The sequence below is a fragment of the Aedes albopictus genome, chromosome 3 (genome assembly GCF_035046485.1).
Source record: "Aedes albopictus strain Foshan chromosome 3, AalbF5, whole genome shotgun sequence".
NCBI lineage: Eukaryota > Metazoa > Arthropoda > Insecta > Diptera > Culicidae > Aedes > Aedes albopictus.
In genome coordinates, this window is record NC_085138.1 from 335,980,023 (window position 1) to 336,004,252 (window position 24,230).

Consider the following 24,230-nt stretch of genomic DNA (forward strand, 5'->3'; position numbering starts at 1 on the left):
TGTTCGCCATTCGCCAGGTGTTGCAGAAATGCCGCGAATACAACGTGCCCACACATCACTTGTTCATCGATTTCAAATCGGCGTATGATACAATCAATCGAGATTAGCTATGGCAGATTATGCACGAATACGGATTCTCGGATAAACTGATAAGGTTGATCAAGGCGACGATGGATCGAGTGATGTGCGTAGTTCAAGTATCAGGGACACTCTCGAGTCCCTTCGAATCTCGCAGAGGGTTACGGCAAGGTGATGGTCTTTCGTGCTTGCTGTTCAACATTGCTTTGGAGGGTGTAATAAGAAGAGCGGGGATAAACACAAGTGGGACGATTTTCACGAAGTCCGTTCAGCTGCTTGGTTTCGCCGATGATATTGATATTATTGCTCGTAAATTTGAGACGATGGCGGAAACGTACATCCGACTAAAGAGTGAAGCCAGGCGAATCGGATTAGTCATTAATGTGTCGAAGACAAAGTACATGATGGCAAAGGGCTCCAGGGAGGAATCACCGCGCCCGCCACCCCGAATTCATATCGACGGTGATGAAATCGAGGCGGTTGAAGAATTCGTGTACTTGGGCTCACTGGTGACCGCCGACAACGACACCAGCAGAGAAATTCAGAGGCGCATTGTGGCAGGAAATCGTGCTTACTTTGGACTCCGCAGAACTCTACGATCGAACAAAGTTCGCCGTAACACGAAGTTAACCATCTACAAAACGCTGATTAGACCGGTCGTCCTCTATGGGCACGAAACATGGACCCTACGTGCAGAGGACCAACGCGCCCTTGGAGTTTTCGAACGGAAGGTGTTGCGTACCATCTACGGCGGAGTGCAGATGGAAGGCGGGACTTGGAGAAGGCGAATGAACCACGAGCTGCATCAGCTGCTAAGAGAACCAACCATCGTCCATACCGCGAAAATCGGGAGGCTACGGTGGGCGGGTCACGTCATCAGGATGTCGGATAGCAACCCGACTAAAATGGTTCTCGAGAGTCATCCGACCGGTACAAGAAGACGTGGAGCGCAGCGAGCTAGGTGGGTCGACCAAGTGGAGGACGATCTGCGGACCCTACGCAGAGTGCGGAACTGGAGACAAACAGCCATGAACCGAGTGGAATGGAGGCGGCTACTATGTACAGCAGAGGCCACCCCGGCCTTAGCCTGACCGGTAAGGTAAGTATGTCTCCAGGAATTTATCCAGGGGTAACTCCAGGCATTCCTCCAGAAGTTCCTCCAGAGGTTTCTATAGGGATTCCTCCAGGCATTAATCCAGGATTCCTTCAGAAATTACTACCACAATTTCTCCAAGAATTTATCTAGAAAATCCTCCAGGGATTCATTTAGAAATTACCCCAAGAATTCCTAGCGGAGTTTATCCAAGAATTATTCCAACAATTCTTCCTGGGATTCCTGAATGATTTCCTCCTGAGATATCTCTAGGAATTCCTTCAAATATTTTTTCAGGAATCCTCCAGGAAATCCTCAAGGGATTCTTTTAAAAATTTCCCCGCAAATTCTTTCTGGAATTCATTCAAGAATTATTCAAGGTATTCCTCCTGGCATTCTTCCAGGAATTCATCCAGGCATTTCTCCAGGGACTCCTCCAAGAGTTCTACCACGAATTTCACCAAAAATTACCCCAGGTATTTCTTCAGTAATACTTTCGGTAATTTATTCAGGAATGGATCCAGGAATTCCTCCAGGAATTTCTTCGGAAATTCGTGCAGCAATTCCTTCAGGAATTGTTCCAGGAATTCCTCCAGAAATCCTTCCAGGGTTTCCCTTAAGAATTAATCCAGAAATTTCTTCTCCAAAGTTTCCTCTACACATTCCTCCAGGAATTATTTCATGGATTCCTCCAGAAATTTCTCCGATGATTTCTCCAGTAATTCTTCCAGAAATTCCTTCTGAAGATGCTCCTGTAAGTCCTCCAGAAATTCCTCTGGAAATTTCTCCTGAAATTCCATTAGAAATTCCTCTCAGGATTCCTCTAGGAATTTCTCTAGGAATTTCTTTAGGAATTTCTCTATGAATATATTAAGAAATTTCTCCATCGATTCCTTCCAGAATTCCTCTAGAGATTCTTCCAGGAATTCATTGAAGGATTCCTCAAAGAATTGATTAAGGGATTCCTTCTGGAATTCATCCATGAATATTTCCATGGAATTTCCCCAAGATTTCCTATAAAGATTTGTCCAGAAATTCCTCCTGAAATTCCACCTGGAACTTGTCCGAAAGTTCCTCCAGGAATCCCTCCTAAGGTTCCTCCAGAAATTTGTTTCAGGGATTTCTCCAGGGTTCTTTCCAAGAATATATCCAGGGATTCTTTCAAGAATTTTTGTAGAAATTTCTCTAAGAAATTTTTCGGGAATTCCTTAAGAGGTTTCTTCAGAAATGCTCAAGGAATTCCTTCAGAAAGTCCTTCAGGAATTCATATAGGAATTCCTTCAGGAATTCCTCTAAGAATTCCTCAGAAATTACTACCGCAGTGTCTCCAGGGGCTCCTCAAGAAATTCCACCAAGATTTACCGTAGGTATTTCTTCAGAAATTCCTACAGGAATTTCTTCAGAAATTGATCCAGGAATCCCTCCAGAAATTTATGCAGGAAATCCTTTAGAGATTGCTTCCGATATTCTTTCAGGAGATTCTTCAGGAAATTCTATAGGATTTTTTCCAAGGGATTCCTCCGGAAATTCGTTTAGGTTTCCTCTAGGAATAAATCCATGAATTTCAACTCCAGGGATTCCTCTAGAAATCCGTCCAGGAGTTATTCCACGGGTTCTTCTAGAAATTCCACCAGGAATTCCTCCAAGAATATATCAGAAATTCTTGCAGGGATTCCTCTAAGGATTCTTCCGTGAAATTCCTCTAAGAATTCCTCCTGGAATTCTTCCAGAAATTCCTCTTGGAATTCTTATAGAAATTTATCTTGGAATTTCATCAGAAATTTCTCTAATGCTCCAGGCATTACTCCAGGAACTTCTCCAGGGATGCCTCCTTCAGAAATTTATCCATTTACTTTGGAGCCAAGGGCTGAAAGTCTTTTTAAAAAAGACAAATCAATCAATCAATCCATTAACTTTTCCAGGGAATCCGCCAGGAATTTGTCCAAAAAATTTTCTAGGATTTCCTCCAGAAATCCATCTTGGAATTGTTGAGAAAATTTGCTTATGATTTCACAAAAAAATGTGCCTATGATGCTTCGTTCTATGATTTTTCAAAGTAATTAGGAAAGAAATTAGGTAGGGATCATATATATTTGAAAAACTAAATTGAAAAAAATCAGGGTCGCCTAATTTTCCGGAAAACTCCAGTGAAAATCAAACATTTTCAACAGACACCACTGTTGAAAATGTTTGATTTTCACTGGAGTTTTCCGGAAAATTAGGCGACCCTGATTTTTTTCAATTTAGTTTTTCAAATATATATGATCCCTACCTAATTTCATTATCCTTCAGAAACTTCATACCAATTTATACGATAATAAAAAATCCCCTAATGCTCCAGGCATTAGTCCAGGAACTTTTCCAGAGATTCCGCACTGAATTTTTCCAGAAGGTTCTCCCGGATATCCTCCAGAAATACATCTAGGAACTCCTGTGATTTCTTGAAGAATTCCTCTAAGGATTCCTCCAGGAATACATCCAGAAATTCCTCCAAGGATTCATCTAAAAAATTTCTAGTAATTTCTACAGGGATTTCTGATGCGGATTCTTCAGATTTTTTTCCTGAAATTCCTAGCCTAATTGCTTTTCGGATTCCTCCGGGAATTCATCCAGGGATTCCTCCAGGTATACTTTCACAAATTACTCCAGAGATTCCTGCAGGTATTGCTCCGAGAATTCTTGTAATGATTTCTTCCGAAATTTCTCTCGGGATTTTTTTTAATTTATTCAGCGGCTGTTTGCTATACAGCGCACCACTTCCGAAGTTAGGTCCGACGCACGGATTTGGAGAAAAATCCAACTTCGCTAGTCGAAAACTCCGATTTTCAACTAAATTGAGAATGTAGTTTGTCACCACGACAGTGGTTTTCAGATTTTTTTCTAATTTCCATATATAAAGTCATGAAAAATTTCTGGGGGGGGCCTGGCGGATTCTGGGGGGGGGGCCTGGCCCCCCTGGCCCCCCCTCTAGTTACGCCAATGCCAGATGGTAATTCTGCAGATTACGTGCAGTCACGTTTTCCGAGTACTTGGCATAGGAGAGGTTTTTTTTCAACACCTGAATCAATCCTGTAGACTGTCTGGCAGTATGATAGCGTTTACGAATATTGATTACTTTGTTGATAGAGCTATCGCGGTGATGAATATGATTCGTGTATCTTGCAGATGTTTTTTTTTACATTGCAGAACAAGTAAACAAGTAGGATTGCAGATTCCTCCATCTTTCATCTCTTTTATCTTCTTGGCGTATGTTCCAACTGGGACAAAGTTTGCTTCTCATCTGAGTGTTGTATGAGTACTTTCGGAGTTATTAACTACGAGCTTCCACTACCTATGATCATTATGTATTCGTATATCGTATGGCAGGCACGAAGATACTCTATGCTCAAGTGTGTTACCGTTGGGCATAAATGTACTTATCTAAACTGCCGTGGCAAGATATATGTTCGAAAGAATATTTAAATTGACAGTTAAAGATATTTGTTGTCTGTTTTTAAATTCATGTTATGTATATTATACACCAATATTGCCCTAAAATTAGAAAGTTACCTAGTTTAAAAAAATATATGAAGCATGCACACTTAAATAAATATATAAATTAATTAAAAACCGATTGTTAGATAAAACCTAGAACAAAATTTGTAAAACACATTTCGAACACAACACCGAACACTATAAAAACTGCTGCAGGGGAACCTGTTCGAAAGATTGTCGCGAGTTGGAAAAAGGACGGCAGAAAAGGAGCTAAAAAGGGAAAATCGCATGAAAAGGGTAGGCTACTGGGTACAATGACAATCAGACTCGGTCTCTTTCCGATAGAAAACGCCAAAGTTAGTGGACGTGATTATTAGCTGAAAGTCGCCAAGCAAAGTTTGAGCAAACCTTTACGGTGCCCACAATTATACCGGATCAAGGAAAGAGCTTTGAGTACAGTGCGTACCCGATCTATACAACGAATCAGGTATGCTAACTATTCCCAGAGACGAGCATCTAAAACTAATCATGACCCAGTAGCTGATTCACGCAGTAAACATAACCCTTAAACCCTTTTGTACACCTAGGACCCAGTAGCGCTTGGCTCGCACGTTTTACATCCAAGCCAAGTTTCGCCATAGCGGACCAAGTCCCGCCAAGAAGCCCGGAAGCTGAGTCCGAGCGAACGATAGCCGACCGTGGCCCTACGGTCAAGGTATTCCGACCTCGAGTACGCCTTGAATCGAGGCCAGAGGTGTATCGACCCAATCGTCGGACGAAGGCCATCCCCGACGTGAAATCTGCCCTTGAGAACCCCCGCCGACCTTCGAAAGTGACGCCAATCCCGCTTTACCGAGGCCAAGCCAGGCCTTGTCAGCTCCAGCTGGTAACACCACCATCGAGGAGCGACCCGCAGTTCCCCAGCAGCATCAGTAACCGCCGGCCGGCCCACCGTACAGCGCACACCACACCCACACACACAACTTAGTGAGTAATTCTAAAATAAAACCTGGTTAAGAGTAATTAGCGCGTGTAGACTTTCATTGAGCCCTTGATTAGCCTCTCGAGAATAGCCGACCCTGTGATAAAGAGGCGGATGTAGCCCACCCCACACGACTTCCGAGGCCGTGACCAGAAGTTAGGGGCATAAGAATTAACAAATGGCGCCCAACTAAAAATCGAAGCTAATCAAGAGTTCAACCATGTGCTACGTTTTTCTATAGAAGTGTGCTGAATAGGTTAGGTACGGCAAGTGATAAGGACTGAGTGTGTCAATGGTAACGCCTTAGTTTCAGGGGATCGTTTCGGAATTCATTAAGCCATTCTACTAGTGCGCGTACACCCACAAAAGTTGAAATTCTTTGCGTCTTGGTACCAAACAGCGGAAGTAAATTGGCGTGGAATTGAAGAATTTGTGGTTATTGGGTCTTGATTCTACCAAATGATCTGAACAACGAGTGTTTCGGATCAAAACGATTGATTTTAATTGATTTGGTGAATGAGTCTGCCGAGAACAAGTTTTCGAGGTGGATCGATTAAATAGGAATTTTCAAAACGCTGCTTCGCGATAGCATTACTATTTTTTTTCTCAATTGCTTTCTAGTGTAAGCTATCGGATATTAGTCTTTTTTTTTCAATTTTTCCATAAAAAATCCTTCGCGAGAACCAAACATAGAATAATTAATTAATAGTCATAATGGATTTACGAAGGCTCTACAAGATGATGGATGTGTCTCATCTTTCCATGGATGAGGTTGAACACGAACTGTTAATGCGGAATATGATGTATGGACTGGACGAGCATGAGAGCATTAAGCGGAGAAAGTTGAAAGATAGGATGAAGCAGGAACGGGAAAAGAACATTTTCGTAGCCGCTCCCATTTGGAGATCGGTTCCTGAAGAGATTGAGATTGTAAGGGCTAAGCTTTCAGTCATCAGTGGATTGTTAGACAATCCGAGAGCCGACGCTCGTCAAAGAGAGAAGTTGTGCACTCGGTTGGTACATTATCGTGTCCGAATCTACATGATTTTGAAGTCGCCGGGAGCAGATAAACATGTAAATGAGATTACGGATCTGGGTAAACAGGCTAAACAGATCTTCCGAAAACATTTTCCTGAAATGGAACCTGTTAGTGAGCTTCAACTTGAACCCGTTCGGTTAGAATCGGAAATTGATCAAGCCTTAGAGGAAGTCAGAAGCGAAATCGAAATTCTTAACGTTACAGCTACGGGTAATGAGGTAGAAGAGAAGGCCGTACAAACCGAAGCGCGCGGGGGTGTGAAAAAGAAATCCATTCAGTTTAAAAAGCAGGAATTAGAAGCGTCAATGAAGCGTTGTGATGAGATTCTGGGTGTGCTAACAGGATACGAGGAAGGCAAGCAGGAAAGTGTGAAGGATGTACTTCATCACTTCAAAAATTTTGTTCTTAATACTACGCAGCAACAAAAAGAGATGAGGGAAAGGGAAATTGCTCTAGAAGAGAAACGAATGAAAGAGGCTGAAGAGAATATTGAGCGTAAGAAGAGATTAGAGAAGCTGTTGATCACTCTGAATGATCAAATTAAGGCAAATCAGGAGAATATCAGTAGAAGTGCAGGAGAGGTACAGCTAGGAGAGATCCCTGGAGGGGAAGCAACATCAGAAGAACTCAATTCCAGAGATGATCGTATTTTGCAACCGACTAAGGCAGACGAAGCAACAGTTTCTAAACTGCTGTCGTCGGAAGAGAGCAGTACAGAATTGAGAGCAGAAAGGTCGAAAAAGATAAAATCGGTAAGAGAGAAGGAACAGGAGAAAAGAACGGGTGGGAGAAGGGAGAAATCCCGACGAACCCTACCAGTGAAATCTAGCAAAAAGCGTCACCGAAAGGTGAGCTTTTCTTCGATTACGACGAGCACTAGCACGTCTAGTAGCTCACGCACATCCAGTAGCTCAGAAGCTTCAACCGATTCTATCTCGGAAAGTTCAGCTAGTACGAGTGAATCAGACGAACGTAGGAAGAAAAAGCACAAGAAAGTTAGGAAAGCTAGGAAGAGTTTAAGGCGTATTCCAGTTTCCGAATGGAAGCTCAAGTATGACGGAAGGGATCAGGGACGACGGTTGGCAGAGTTTCTCAAAGAAGTTAAGATGCGGGGGAGCTTTTTCGCAGCGCGATCCATTTATTTGCCGGACGTGCTAAGGACTGGTTTATGGAGGCCTTTGAAAACCATGACTTCCACAGCTGGTCAGGGTTGAAAAGGGAACTCAAGCGAGAATTCCTACCGCCCGATTTAGATTTTCAAATTGAAATTCAAGCCACCGGTCGTCGCCAGGCTCGAGGAGAAAGGTTCGTGGATTACATGCACGATATGCAGAAGCTTTTTCAGTCGATGACGAAGCCGATTTCCGAGCGGCGTAAATTCGAAATCATATGGCGTAACATGAGATTCGACTATAAAAACGCTTTAACGGGAGCAGGGGTAAAATCTCTTTCTAAGTTGAAGAAATACGGGCGAATTGTCGATGAGAACAACTGGAATATGTTTCAGAAACCGAGTGAAAGCTCGAATCGTTCCAAAACTCATCAGCTTAATGAGATTTCAGCCACAAACAACTCGAAGTTTAAGCCAACTTCTAGTCAGGGCGACAACACGCGAACTTTCTTCAAAAGTAAGCCAAAAAGCAAAACCGACAATGAAAATAGAAAACAGGAGGACCAAAAAAGGGATAAAGAGGAGAAAACTGACAAGAAGGAAGATGCGATGGAGGGGTCGTCAAAGGGAACTTTGAAAGCTTTAGCGGAGCGATATGTGCGCCCACCGATAGGCACTTGTTACAACTGCCGGAAACATGGGCACCATTACGGGGATTGTTCAGAAAAGCGACAAAAGTTTTGCAGGCTATGCGGCTTCCTGGACGTCATTACGCCGGAATGCCCTTTTTGCCAAAAAACGAGCAGAATTCAGCTTGAGAAGGCAAGCTGAAGCTTCGACTCTAAATCCTTCAAATGATAAGCAGCTTTACACCGACCTTCTGGAGAACGGTTTCGAACCATTCTCGGATAACGACTACATTCCTGAAATGGAAATAAACGAACTTTTCGTGAAAGTAGACGGTGACAACCGCCCTTTCGCAAAAGTTCATTTGATGGGACAAGAAATTATAGGACTGCTTGATAGTGGAGCTCAGAAGACGGTTTTGGGAGTAGGATGTAAAAAACTGGTGAAGTCCCTTAATTTGAAAATTTTCCCTACAGATGTATCCTTGAAAACAGTTTCTGGAACGCCTGTAGAAGTGGAAGGCTATGTACACCTACCAGTGACTTTCAATAATGAGACGAAAATCGTCTCGGCTCTAATCACACCAAACCTCAAACGCAGATTGATACTGGGCTTTGATTTCTGGACAGCATTTAAACTTCATCCCACTGTGCAATTCGAGCACTGTGAGGTGAGAGAAGATACTGAGAGAGCATTGAAGGGTGATGTGGATTTCAGGGGAGAAGAAGAAGGGGAAGAACGAGAAATTCTCACAGAAGAACAAAGCACAAAACTGGCCGAAGTCAAAAAACTTTTTAAGGTGGCCATAGAGGGAGAAGTTCTCGGTGTTACTTCGCTCATCTCTCACAAAATAGAACTCAAAGAAGAGTTCCAAAACTCACCACCAGTGAGGATAAACCCGTATCCCACGTCCCCCACAATGCAACAGAAGATTAATCAAGAGCTGGGCAACATGCTCAAACAAAAAGTGATTGAGCCTAGCAAAAGCGACTGGGCTCTTAGTACGGTTCCTGTTCTGAAACCCTCGGGCGAAGTGCGTCTCTGTTTGGACGCCAGGCGCTTAAACGATCGGACTAGGAGGGATGCTTATCCTCTCCCACACCAAGATCGTATATTGAGTAGACTAGGGTCAAGTAGGTTTCTAACCACAATTGATTTAACTAAAGCTTTTCTACAAATCCCCCTTGACCCTAGTTCTCGTAAATATACGGCGTTCTCGGTGTTGGGTAGAGGATTGTTCCAGTTTACCCGCCTACCCTTTGGATTAGTTAACAGTCCCGCCACACTGGCTCGGCTGATGGACGAAGTCTTAGGGTACGGTGAACTGGAACCGAATGTGTTTGTCTACCTCGACGACATCGTCGTGGTAAGCAGCACATTCGAAGCACACCTCCAGTCTCTGACCGAAGTAGCTCGTCGATTGCAAATGGCCAACCTCTCCATCAACCTCGACAAATCCAAATTTTGTTTGAGAGAGTTACCTTACCTGGGATACATAATCTCAGCCGAGGGGTTAAGACCGAATCCCGATCGTGTGGACGCCATAATTAATTATGAGCGCCCAACTTCGCTACGCGCCCTACGGCGATTTTTGGGAATGGCGAATTATTATCGTCGCTTTATTCCCCGCTTCAGCGAGATTTCAGCTCCTCTAACCAACCTTCTGAGGAAAAAACCCAAAACAATCGTCTGGAATACGGCCGCGGAGAAGGCTTTCCTTGAATTAAAGGAGAACCTACACGCTAACGCCGCTCAGCACTAAAGTGCATAATTTCCAGACTACACCAAAAATGTGTAACCCTTGCACATTTACAAAATCAGCTCCAGTGTCCGCAAAATCGTTAAATTCGCAAACATTTTTATACAGAATTCTAGCTAGGATTACTAGTGACCTTGGAAAACAAAAAAAAAATCAACATTTCACATCTAGACGAGTGTACGAGCTGTTTTTTGAGAATGTGTAACTGTCACACATTTTTGTGTGGTCTGGAAATAATGCACTTATGAGTAGGCCTTACACATTTTAGTGCTGAGCAGTTTTAGCGTGTAATCACAAGCCCCGTCCTAGCGAACCCCAACTTTGAACTGCAATTCCAAATCCAAACAGATGCGAGTGACAGTGCCATTGCCGCAATCCTCACACAACAGCATGAGTGCGGAGAGAAAGTTGTTGCGTATTTCTCGCAAAAACTCTCTCCGGCACAACAAGCTTACGCAGCCTCCGAGAAAGAAGGTCTAGCGGTTCTGACCGCAATTAACAAATTTCGTCCCTATGTCGAAGGTACACGGTTTGTCGTTATAACCGACGCCTCTGCACTAACCCATATTATGAATGGGAAGTGGCGTACTTCGTCGCGTCTTAGCCGATGGAGCATCGAGCTGCAGGGAAATGATTTTGAAATTCGACACCGAAGGGGGAAGGACAATGTTATCCCGGACGCGCTCTCGCGTTCGATGGAGATCGCCTCTCTAGAAGAAGGAGACGCATGGTACTCCTCTCAGTATGAAAAAGTTATCTCTGCTCCTGATGAGCACGTTGATTACAAAGTGGAAGGGGGGAAACTGTACAAGTTTGTGCCGAGTAAGACCGAAGTTCTTGATTTCCTTTTTGAATGGAAGCTCTGTGTTCCGGAGAAGTCGCGAGAAGAGATTCTCCGAAAAGAGCACGACGAAGGGTTCCACATAGGCTACGAAAAGTTGCTGGACCGAATCCGCACGAGATACTTTTGGCCGAAGATGGCCACCTCCATACGGAAATATGTTGAACGGTGCCGAGCCTGTAAAGAGTACAAGCCCACTACAATCTCCCAGCATCCAGTCATGGGAAACCAACGACTGGCTACGAAGCCTTTCCAAATGCTGGCGATTGATTTCATCCAATCGCTGCCAAGATCAAAAACTGGCCATACCCACCTGTTAGTTTTATTAGACGTTTTTTCAAAATGGACGGTTTTAGTCCCTGTGAGAAAAATCTCAGCAGATCTTGTAATCAAGATACTCGAGGAACAATGGTTCCGCCGCTTTTCTGTTCCGGAGATCCTGATAAGCGACAACGCAACGAGCTTTTTGAGCAACACGTTCAAAGTTTTTTTAAACCGGTATCAAGTAAAGCACTGGACGAACTCTCGGCATCACAGCCAGGCCAATCCGGTCGAGCGCTTGAACCGGAGTATTAACTCGTGCATCCGAACATACGTAAAGGCTGATCAGCGTATGTGGGACACGAAAATCTCAGAGGTGGAACACACACTAAATAACACCACACATTCATCCACTGGTCTGACACCGTATATGATTGTATTCGGACATGAAATTGTTTCCAGCGGTGCGGAGCACCGTCGTGATCCCGATACTTCTGATATTTCCGAAGCTGAAAGAGTGGAAAGAAAATTAAAAGTGGACCAGCAAATCCAAAACATTGTCAGCAAAAACTTAGCCAAAGCCCATGAGAAAAGTTCCAGGGCTTATAATCTTCGGTTCCGAAAGCCTGCTCCCGTGTATCAGGTGGGACAGAATGTTTATAAGCGAAATTTCGCTCAATCGGTGGCTGGAGAAGCCTATAATGCAAAATTAGGTCCAGCTTATACGCCATGCACTATTATATCTCGTCGAGGCACGAGCTCCTATGAGCTAATTGATGAGCAAGGCAAGAACCTTGGTGTTTTTTCTTCGGCTGATCTGAAGCCTGGTATCCCCGATGATAATTAGGAGTTTGTCCAGCTTCTCTGCTATTTTAGATGTCTAGTTCCAATGCAATTTGTTGATTCAGTCCAAAATTGTATAGAGTCTTCGTGAGTTTGCGTACGCGTCCCTTGTTGATATGATGATCATCGCCTATTGTGAGTTGTATAGCAAATATTGTGTAAGTGAAAAAGCGAATCTGATGAGTTAAGAATGTCTTGCTGTTTTGAAAGTACCGTCTATCTTTATAGTTGTCTCTTTTTGTCAAACAATAGAATAATAATAGTCAATCGTTAGTTGAAGAAGCAGAAGCGACAGGGAAATTTGACCGATCAGCGATAAACAACAACAAATGAAAAATTTCTAGATCGCGATGCGCAGTAGCTACGGATCCAGTGATCTGCCCTGCCTTTTCAAATGATGAAAATAAGAAACCACTTACCACCTCTTACCACCCACTATCTAGCTCTGGAAACAAAAAAAATAGATTTCGGCAAGATCAACATTCGAAAATCCAACCATCAGGAGATTTCGTTTTGATATAGAGAAAAGATTTAGCTCTTCCTCGAAACAATCTAGGTTTCGGACATTGGAAGAGGATGAGATTGAATAACCATTTCGCGAATTTAAGATTGCGTTAACAAAAGTCCTTCTATTGAAGCAAGGCGACTGTCTGTTAATAAGACGTAATTTAGGTTGATTTTTGTGAATATTCGAGAGCATTAAAGTTGCGACTCAATCCTGGGATGACTCTAAATGAATTCAACAAGTGAAAAATTAATCAAAACCTTGTTTTGATTAATTTTAGAGGGGGAGATGAGGTAGTGTTACCGTTGGGCATAAATGTACTTATCTAAACTGCCGTGGCTAGATATATGTTCGAAAGAATATTTAAATTGACAGTTAAAGATATTTGTTGTCTGTTTTTAAATTCATGTTATGTATATTATACACCAATATTGCCCTAAAATTAGAAAGTTACCTAGTTTAAAAAAATATATGAAGCATGCACACTTAAATAAATATATAAATTAATTAAAAACCGATTGTTAGATAAAACCTAGAACAAAATTTGTAAAACACATTTCGAACACAACACCGAACACTATAAAAACTGCTGCAGGGGAACCTGTTCGAAAGATTGTCGCGAGTTGGAAAAAGGACGGCAGAAAAGGAGCTAAAAAGGGAAAATCGCATGAAAAGGGTAGGCTACTGGGTACAATGACAATCAGACTCGGTCTCTTTCCGATAGAAAACGCCAAAGTTAGTGGACGTGATTATTAGCTGAAAGTCGCCAAGCAAAGTTTGAGCAAACCTTTACGGTGCCCACAATTATACCGGATCAAGGAAAGAGCTTTGAGTACAGTGCGTACCCGATCTATACAACGAATCAGGTATGCTAACTATTCCCAGAGACGAGCATCTAAAACTAATCATGACCCAGTAGCTGATTCACGCAGTAAACATAACCCTTAAACCCTTTTGTACACCTAGGACCCAGTAGCGCTTGGCTCGCACGTTTTACATCCAAGCCAAGTTTCGCCATAGCGGACCAAGTCCCGCCAAGAAGCCCGGAAGCTGAGTCCGAGCGAACGATAGCCGACCGTGGCCCTACGGTCAAGGTATTCCGACCTCGAGTACGCCTTGAATCGAGGCCAGAGGTGTATCGACCCAATCGTCGGACGAAGGCCATCCCCGACGTGAAATCTGCCCTTGAGAACCCCCGCCGACCTTCGAAAGTGACGCCAATCCCGCTTTACCGAGGCCAAGCCAGGCCTTGTCAGCTCCAGCTGGTAACACCACCATCGAGGAGCGACCCGCAGTTCCCCAGCAGCATCAGTAACCGCCGGCCGGCCCACCGTACAGCGCACACCACACCCACACACACAACTTAGTGAGTAATTCTAAAATAAAACCTGGTTAAGAGTAATTAGCGCGTGTAGACTTTCATTGAGCCCTTGATTAGCCTCTCGAGAATAGCCGACCCTGTGATAAAGAGGCGGATGTAGCCCACCCCACACGACTTCCGAGGCCGTGACCAGAAGTTAGGGGCATAAGAATTAACAAGTGATGAAATATCCTAGTACGAAAAATTCTTGAATCGATCGGGAATTGAACCCGTCATCCACAGCTAAATACCTACGCGCTTATTGCTTCGGCCATAGGGTCCCAAGAGGAAATACATACTAGGTTCACTGACCTAAGAAGTTCGATAGTCTAGATAATAGACTGGGTCTCCAGTTAGCCCAGTGGTTAAGGCTATGGATCGCCCATCCGGAGACGGCGGGTTCGATTCCCGTTCCGGTCGGGAAAATATTCTCGACTACCTGGGCACAAGATATGTAATCATTGTACTTGCCACACAATGTACAAATTCATGCAATGGCAGGCAAAGAAAGCCCTTCAATTAATAACTATGGAAGTGCTCTAGGAACACTAAGTTGAAGAGAGGCAGGCCAAATTCCAATGCGAACGTCGAGCCATAAAGAAGCAGAAGAAGAAGAAGAAAATAGAAGAACACAATGAATGATATAATGTCTTAAAGTCCAATCTGTCTACAGATGTGCACACTGATTCCTCATTCATGTCATGAACATGCTACAAGCAAAATTTGGTAAAATTTAAACTACTTGTTAATTTCGTTGTCTGCTGAGTTATTTATTCACCCCCCTCTTGCCGTTCTCCATCTGTTTCCGATTTTCCACCGACAGAAACGCTTTTCACACCAAATTTGAACTCAATATAGAATAAAGACTCCGCACACCACCGCACCGTCGCGTAGTCGTTGTTCTGAAACAAAACGAATCAACTCCCCCGTCACGAAACGCCAGCCAGCAATTGCACAATCTACCGAAACCTGGCGGCAGTGGTGGTCCTCAGAAGCAGCAGCGGCAGTGGCTGGCAGTCAGCTAATTGCATTATCGAGTCGAGCAATTGCGAGTGCGGAAACTTTTCTCCTATTCCCGAGTTGTATCCCTGAGGTAGAATCCGACCCCGACTTCAAAACTAACCACGCGGCGGCAGCGGCGGCGCGGCATCCAGTTGTCCAGAGTCTGCCTGCCAGCTAGCTACTAACGCTAGAGGTACCCACCCAGCGGAGCTTGTTCGTGAGCAAATAAACATAAATTAAATTTTCTCTTTAAAACCTTCCGATGAAGCCTTTGATTCCCTCTGATTCCCGGTCGAGTCGTCGAGGGTGGAGCCAGCCGTCGTCCGTTGCCGCTAAATGGTGAACGGCGGCGGGACGGTTTCGACACGGACCGGAGTAAACGATTCGGTCTGGCCGCGCTACACAGGGAAACGCCCGCCTCTGCATGATTCATATTGTTGGCAGGTTTTTGATAAAGGGTGGAGTCACTGTGTTTTTTTTTCAGAAATTTGAAACGAGTGAACCACCCAAAGGCAGTTTCCAGTGAAACATAAAAGGAATCGGTTGCTAAATGTTCAGGGTAAGGAATGGAAGTTTTCTTGATGTCCTTTTGTTGTAGGGCAGCATCCATATATTACGTAACGCTTAAATCGACATTTTCTGACACCCCTCCCCCCTCCGTAACACATTTTTGTATGAAAACCTCAAAAAAAATGTAAGGACCGTAACGCTCGGTCGTACTCCCCACCTCCCCCTAGAGCGTTACGTAATTTGTGGACGGCGCCTAGATGCAAATAGTGCATTCAGCATACCACTGATTTCGAGAGTTAATAACTTAGCTGTTGAACTTGGCAAACAAGAGGTGATTGAACTTGTACTGCACATTGCAGATATCAGGATTTTGTGCTGGGCTGCAAAATTGTGAGTCGACAACCCGGAAAGAGCGTCACACATAGCTATGGTCATCTTCAGATCAAACATCATAGTTCTTTGGGTCTATTGATGACAAAGACCGCCAGTTAAGAGTTGTATGCTTAGCTGATAGGCAGCCTGGAAAGTATTGTCCTTCAGATTTCGGCTAGATAGAAAAGGAGAGTTCCGAACTTCTGTTCATCAATGCGAATAGCGTCAGTTCTGGCATTCTACTACGGCTGAAGATGAAATACTCATACACCGAAGCAATACCTAAGATGACAGCCCGAATGTAAGGGGACATTATTACATTAAGATGCTTAGTCAAACATTTCTACAAAAAATCTTTCAGAAAATCCCTTCTGAAATTGTTCCGATAAATTTTCAGAAATTCCTGCACAAATGTCGTGAGAATTTTCCGCATGGGCTTGGACGAAAATATCTTGAAGGATTTCTTCATAAATTTCCACGGGCTTTTCACGGATTCTTTCAAAAAACCTTTCAAGGATTCAATCGGGCATTTTCCTTAACGGTTTCGTTCAGGCATTTCTTCTGAAACTCCACTTAAGATTCTTCCAGAAAACTCGCATTTTTGCCTTTCTCGTACACTAAGTGTACTGCAAAAAATATATATTCAATCAAAAAACGATTTTTTCAAAAAAAAAAAACTTGGGGGATCAACTCTCATATACCAATCAACTCGATTGGTCGAATTGAGATGATGTCTGCTGTGTGTATGTATGTGTGTATGTATGTATGTCTGTGCGCAAAATAAGTTCACTCACTTTTAAGGCACTTCCCATTGGCCGATTTTTTGGATTATAGCTGGAATCGAACAGGAACATTTGAAAATGGTTCTGATCGGTCAAGGCGTTTTGGAGTTATGACCATTTCAGTAATCCGGACCAGCACCAGTAGAACTGGCCGAATATAAAACTGAACCAAGGCTCATCATGCCATTTTTTTCTCTCTGTTCGGGACATAACCACTGCGACCAATATTTGATCTATTGTGGTATATCCCGTGTCCTTTGTAAAGTGCATGTCGTATTACTTTATCACCATTCTGATGGATTCTGACTAATAGGTTCCACTTTTAACACGCTCCTTTTGCAGTCAAAATCGGATCCCTTAACGAGAACGTCAAGAAATGATACCGGTATTGACCATGCATCGGAACCCTAGTCCTTTCTGTTTCAAGCCAGTGTACACCGAATAAAAAATTAGGAATACTAACCCATGTTTCCTTTTTTCAAGATCCATCTCGGCCACACCTAAAACCGAGACCTTTCACTTTCAACAGGTGTAAAATGTAATCAGGACCAAAGTGTTTTCCTTTGATTGCTAAAATATGCTGTTCCACTAGTTGGAAGCAGTTAGGACTAGGGTTCGATTTGAATAGATCTTTCACCGCAACGCAACCCAAAAAGGCTATCTACCCACGCTACAGGCTCCGTTAAAGATCGAGCATATTTTAAACCCCCTCAACCATTCATCCCACAGTACGGGTCGTCTGACACCTTGGATTGGGATTACCTGTTTGGTGGACTTTTACTGGTGTGATGGTTAGAACACTTAACTATCACGCCGAGGACCTGGGATCGAATCCCACTCCCGACAAACTCACAAAATGTGAGTTCTTCCTTCGGAAGGGAAGTAAAGCGTGGGTCCCGAGATGAACAAGCAGGGCTAAAAAAAATCTCGTTAAAATAGATAAAAAAAACTGCGGTGTTTTGAATAACCTTTAGCATAAATCTATGTTCACTTAGAATCCGGAATCATGTCACATTTTCTAGTGGCGCTCTCAATGAACATAATCATCATTTTTTTTGATTTTCAGAGTGATCATACACAAATCCTCTTTAAATGGTGAAAATTTCATCGATTTTCTTGCAACGAGTGAAAAGTTATTTCGGATTGAAGACAAGAGGAGGAAAAAAATCTTGCACAAACACGTTGAAAATTTAGCGTGGTCAGGTACGACAGTCGCGAAAAATGTTAATATCGTCAAAACCATTAAGTGTTATGTGCACAGATGTTGTTAACCATGGCATAAGGAAGTGTCCTCGGAAGAAAAAAGCTGTAGTTCATTGATAAATCTGCTTTGAATTTGAAGATTTGGCAAGAAGTTCGAACTCTGGGCATGGTTTTTTCGCAACAAGATGATGAGAACCAATTCATACAAGGATGACAGCCTCAAGAATCGCGTGCTGCTTTTCAAAAACGCACACAAGGGATATGTAGAGGTTTTACCTATTTTGATGAGCTGTCATGACAGCCGGAGACGTTCAGTGGTATCGTCACAGATAGGTAGTGTTTATCAACGAAAAAACTCTCAAATTTCGCGTTTCTCAATTCACTGAATTGCCCCTCATTTCGCAATAAAAAAAGTTTGGCAATTTTTCTTCGGAATCCTAGTCATACTAGTCAAGGCACTCAGGACACTGCATAGATGACCTGATTGTTGAACAAACGTGCGGAAGGGGTTGTTGCTAAAATTTACCACCGTTGTGCAGATTTTTAGAGAGGTCAACACGGAAAAAGTGAGAAAATGTGTGAAAAATAAAAATAAATAATTTCACTGATATTTTTCCATGAAAGTACAATAAATAATCTTTGTTTTGAGGGCTTCATCTTTTACGTTTGTTATTTCATCCCTAAGATATACGTGATTTTGTCATTCCGGATTCTAAATGAACATAGCTTTAGTTGACGAATTTTTTGCGAAAATTATCAATGGAGACCAGAAATTCAACGATTTCGGCACAAAATTCAAGATGACTGCTGTTAAATGATGTTTCAAGCTGTAAAACCATGCAATATGGGTATATTTTGCATGGGGAAGATGTCTGGACTCCGAAAATGGCAACCATAATATTCATGATGGTGGTCTAAAATCCAATGTGGCGGGACTAAATTCAAGATAGCGACTGTTTAACTGAGTTTTAGGCTCTAAAACCATGCAATATCGGTATATTTGGTATGGGAAAGATCCTTTGGAAGATATCTGGTGTCAAAAAATGACAACCAAAATATCCAAGATAGCGACTACAAATTCAAGATGGCAGCTGTTTAATGGTGTTTTTGGCTCTAAAACCATTCAATATGGGTATATTGGATATAGGCAAGATGCCTGGACTTAAAAATGGCGACCAGAATTTCCAAGATGACGGTCTAAAATCCAAGGTTGTGGCTTCAAATTCAAAATAGTTTATGTTCAATGGAATTTTAGGCCCTAAGACCCTGCAATATGGGTATATGTGGTATAGGCAGGGATAGGGTGCGGCTCAAAACTCTTTGCATGGCGCACGCGCTGCTACGAGACAGCACAACAAACCAGAAGAAGACGAGTACGTGCAATCGGTTGTGTGTAGCCCGCTTACTTTGTCATGTGCTGGAGGTTTCCTGTCTCTCACGTTCTGTCATATGCACTCTCTCAGTGCTCGTCTCCGTGCTTTGCACTTTGTTTGACACTTGAAGTTAAGGTTGAAGGATTCATCATTGACATAATCGTCATCATTGAAAATTCTAAAGCAGTTTTCTCGCTCAAACCTTGAATGTTTGTATTGAAAATGTATTCACTGTAATCCTTTCTGTGCCCGTAATACAGTAAATACATTTTCATTGCGGAAATTTAAGCCCTGAACGAGAAAACTGCTTTTGAATTATCAATGATGACGATTATGTCAATGACGAATCCTTCAACCTTAAGACCCTGAATGCAATAACTCTGGCCCAGCGAGATAAACTGCCACAACTTGCCTATGATTCATGGCTTCAGCAGTTCTTCCGCATCTTTTTAACACATTTTTCAGAAATTCCTTTAGCGGCGCCTTTGGTATTTTTTTTTTTTCAATGTTTCCCAGAAATTCATTCATGGATTCTTTGCAAAAACAAATCCAAAGATTTTTTCGGAAATTCTCTTCAGGGATTGCTAAAGAAACTCTTCCTGGGATTCCTGAGGAAAAATCCTCCAGAAATTTCACGAAGAATGCATTTTTGTTGAGTATTTTCATCCACGGAAACACTCAGGATAGCTTTTGTGGTGACGAGTGCCTTTCTCATATATGGGTTTATACAGAATCAACATTCTTCACTACACACCGATGCATACGCACCTGAGTGATGGTGCGAAAGCCGGCATATACACTGCAGCGTGGCAGTGTAGCACTTAGTCTTTGATGCACATTCGGGACTGCCGCACACGATTACCACAACTTTTATTCGCCCTCGACGGGTGCTGGATTGGAATGCATGAACTTCTTCCGAAATTTCTCCATGAATTTCATAAAATTCTTCAAGAAATCTGTCAAGCTATCAATTGGGATATTTTTCCAAAGATTGCTTTAGGAAATTCTTCAGAATTTTTTAGAAGCACTTCCGGTATTTTTTCAGAAAATCTTCAAGAAATTCCACAAGAGATTCCTTCGGAAGTTTCTTGAAAAATTCGTCCAGAAATGTCCACAGAATTTTCTTTACAGATTCGATCACGATCAAAAACGATCAATTCTGACTAAACATGTCAATGGTTGCTCTTCCGTGCTTGATCTGAGTTGGTACCATTTGCACTGAGATCCAGTTGAAAAAGGGGCTGGGACACTCCACTTTTTCTCAAAGTGCAATCTAAGCAGCTCATGCATTTTTGATCAATGATGACGCCGGCCAAGTCCTTATGGTCAGCTGGGAAGGGAAAGGAATGTTAGAGTGTACTGGTTGTTGCTACTAGAGACCGAGAGCGCTCTGCGTCCCCACAATACACCACCAGATTTGCGAGGAAAGATGCATTGAACGCCTTCAAATGAGTTTTTAAACAAATATGGTCTTCTACAAAGTTCTCCCTAATAATAAGGCCCTCTTTAAAATGTGCATGAAAATTAAGGTGGTCCATATTTTCAAAGAAATTGGCAACCCAACTTTTTTATTTGCAAGAATAACTGTATACATTCTTCGGGAAAGTTGTAGATCTATCAATTTTGAGCAAGTTTGTTGGACACTTTTTATGTAGCTTTAACCCACCGTCAGTCGCTTGCGTGTACTGAGTACACGCGTTTCAGAAAAATGCAAAAAATAATCGAAATTCGCACCAAATTGAACCGGGTGTTGGTCCTATTCCAAGATCCACTCTTCTTCTTGTTAGTAAGGCAGAAAAAAAATGAAAAAATGCACGGAAAGTACTCGAAAAATACGTAATTCTAACCTCATATTTTAAATGTGTACTCAGTACACCGGCGCGACCGCTGGTGTAACTTTTTTGTTAACCAGACCGTTACACGAGCGGTCGCGTCGTGTACTCAGTACACGGCAAACGCTTTCAATTATGATTTATATGCTTTACTAGATACAATGTTGGTGTCTTCGGCAAAAATGTCCAACTGGACAATGCGCGTCTGATAGTGGACATGTGGAACCGGTCAACACGATCTGGTCCTGTCCCGGGTGTCGGAATGGCCCTCGCGGGAATCTGTTTCGTGAACATTTCAGTTATGGCACCAAAACTAGGCATGCAACGGCTCTATCTTCATGATTTTCCATATCCATTATTTTAGTAACCATGAAAATGACCAGTGACTTCCCTGGCTGACCCGTGGCCACCGGAATGTGCCCTGGAGGAACCTGTTTCGAGGACATTTTGACAGTGACACCAAAACTAGGCATGCGACGGCATGAAGATAGATGATTTTCCATATCCATCATCTTTGTAACCGAAAAAACTGCGAGTGACCTCTCTGGTTAACCCGTGGCTACCAGCCATGCAAGGGCTCTATCTCCATGATCTTCATCTTCTTCTTTTTTGTGTAACGGCCGTACAGGGGCAAAGCACTTTCACAGTTATTAACTGAGAGCTTCCTCTGCATATAATCATTTTGCATGTGTATATCGTGTGGCAGGCACAAAGATACTCTATAACGAAGGAAGTCAATAAAAAATCCTTTACGAAAAGTTCCTCTACCGACCGCGAATCGAACCTGTCACCATCAGCATGCTTATACTGAATAATCACGCCTTCACAACTGTGGCTATAGTGGTTTTCTATCTTCATGATATTTCATGTACATCATCTTTGTAATCGTAAACAGTGCCAGTCACCTCTCTGATTAACTTCTGGCCACTGGAATTTACCCTGAAGAAACCTGTTCCGAACACATTTTGCCCATGTTGCCAAAACAAGGCATGCTATGGCTCTTCATTTTTTTTCGTATTTTTTCATCTTCGTTACCAAAATAGGACCAGTGACCTTTCTGTTACACTAGTGGCCACTGGGGGTAACAGTTTATGCTAGGTATCGCTCAAGTAATTTCTGTTCATTGCATTATTTTTTCTTTACCGGTACGGTCAAGAAATTCAACACAGAGAGCTCTATTTGATTTGACGTTTCTTCTCAGTTCCGTACTGGAGTCAAGAAAAATCAAAACCTTCCTCATTTCTTGAGCAATTCCTTACCTGAACTTTCCACAAATCCAGAAAGGCAAAAAAACTTGCGAACTGCTTACTTCTCATGATGCAAGCACGCTGCACAGTGGTTCCACCATAGGTCTAAAACTTTGTTCACAATCAATTGTGATATCATTGTGGTAACATAAAGTTTATTGATTTTTTTTTAAATTTCAGTCGTTTGCATTCATCACTCTACCATTCAGCATGTATTTAGTTGATTGTGTTCGATTCTTATATGGTTGAAAATAATGTGAATGTGAAATTTAGATGCTATACTTTTCATCTTATTTGAATAAGTGTGACTGGCTTATGATTTTTCAACTAAGTCTAAAAAACTAAACAAGCCGGAAAATGGTTCCCCTTACGATCTCATCGGACGTTCTTTTGTAAAGCTTCCCTATAATATAAAACAATAATTTACTGACGAGTTCAGCTGCGACCGTTTGCGACTAGATTAGTCACTTAAGAGTCGTACCTTTAATGCACTGAAAACTGACAGCTTTTACCCTCTCTATACATAACATTTCACTATTCTTAAGCGGCTGTGAGTACCGTGGATCGCTCAAACTAATATTAGTATACAGTCATACCTCGATATAACGTAACAACAAAAATTATATTATTCACCCAACAATGATTTCAGCCTTTCTTACATGTTTTTTGATCGTTGTATTTTATACACCTATCTTCAAAAGTCAATTTTATAGCATACCTTTTTAAATCCAACTATTTAAACCAATATCGCATAAAACGAGATTCTTTTCCATTTTTACATCTCGAACTGCTCAAGCGTCAAATATTATCTGTTCATGTGATTATAAGTAAATCCCCTAGCAGGTTGCGCTGGAGTATACATCATTTCATTTACAGCAGTGGAAAATGCAAAATTTCCGATCTTCTTGGGATTCCTCCAAAATTCACTCGGAAATTCATCCAGGAGTTTCTTAATGAAATACCTTCTGTGGTTTATCCTGAAATTCTTGAAGGAGTTCCTCTAGAGTTTTTTTTTTCAAGGATTCAAACTTTTCCATTTACTCCTAGTGGCTTCAAGTTCTCGATATGATTCCTCCGGGAATTTTCCCTGATGTTTCTCTGGGATTCCCCATGGGATTCCAGGGATATTTGCAAGGATTCATCCTGCCATTCCCTTAAACATTTCTACTGGGATTCTCCCAGTCATACCCTGTTGAATTACTCTACGGATGCCTCATTTTTTTTTCAAAGCACTTCTTTTAATGATTCCTTCCGGAATTTTCCCTTTTCCATGGATTCTTGCTGTGATTCCTCTAGAAGTTTCCTTCGAATTCCTTCAGAAATTCCCGCTGGTACTTCACCTGGCATTTCTACATAAATTATTCATGTGATTAATCCATGAATTCCTTTAGGAATTATACCAAGAATACCTTTGCATATTTCGGTAGAAATTCATCCGGGGACATATCACGGGGTTCCACCAGAAAAATAACAAGAAATTTCACTAGGGAATTATCACAGAATTTGTTAAGCGATTTTCTGCGGGGTTCTTCTAAGACTTGCCCCGGCGTTATAACTCGCAGTATCGCATGAAACCGAATTTGCTTCCACTGTTGTCTACTGTCATGTCTTTTGGAGTTTGAAGGCTATGTATGCTTCAGTAGGAATGATATGTCAAGAATAAGTACAGTATACTTCAGTAGACGTTCAGTCGGTGCGAACGGTTTAACTGCAATGCTTTTTACCTGTAAGTCAGGTAAGTGCAACAAATTTTGAGTTATCGCACCGCCAAACGTCAAAATGGTGTGCCATCCCAAGTAACCACGGTGCAGAAGCCTTATTGCATGCAGCTATACGGTGTATTTAGAGCAATCATTACTTTACATGCAAACTTAAGGTTGATTTAAAATGGAAATGAGCAATTATAGAATCAAATTAAGATTATACTGGTATAACC

At 42.2% G+C, this 24,230-nt stretch overlaps 2 protein-coding genes across 2 annotated transcripts in view; one reads left to right on the forward strand and one right to left on the reverse strand.

The window, feature by feature from the left end:
- Positions 1 to 24,230, reverse strand: part of LOC115262576 (insulin-like growth factor-binding protein complex acid labile subunit) — a 181,750-nt gene that overhangs the window by 59,312 nt on the left and 98,208 nt on the right. The gene's annotated exons all lie outside the window — the stretch shown is intronic.
- LOC134290851 (pinin-like) lies at positions 6,342 to 7,880 on the forward strand. Its single transcript, XM_062858063.1, has one exon. It carries the CDS (start codon positions 6,342 to 6,344, stop codon positions 7,878 to 7,880), a length of 1,539 nt encoding a protein of 512 aa, XP_062714047.1.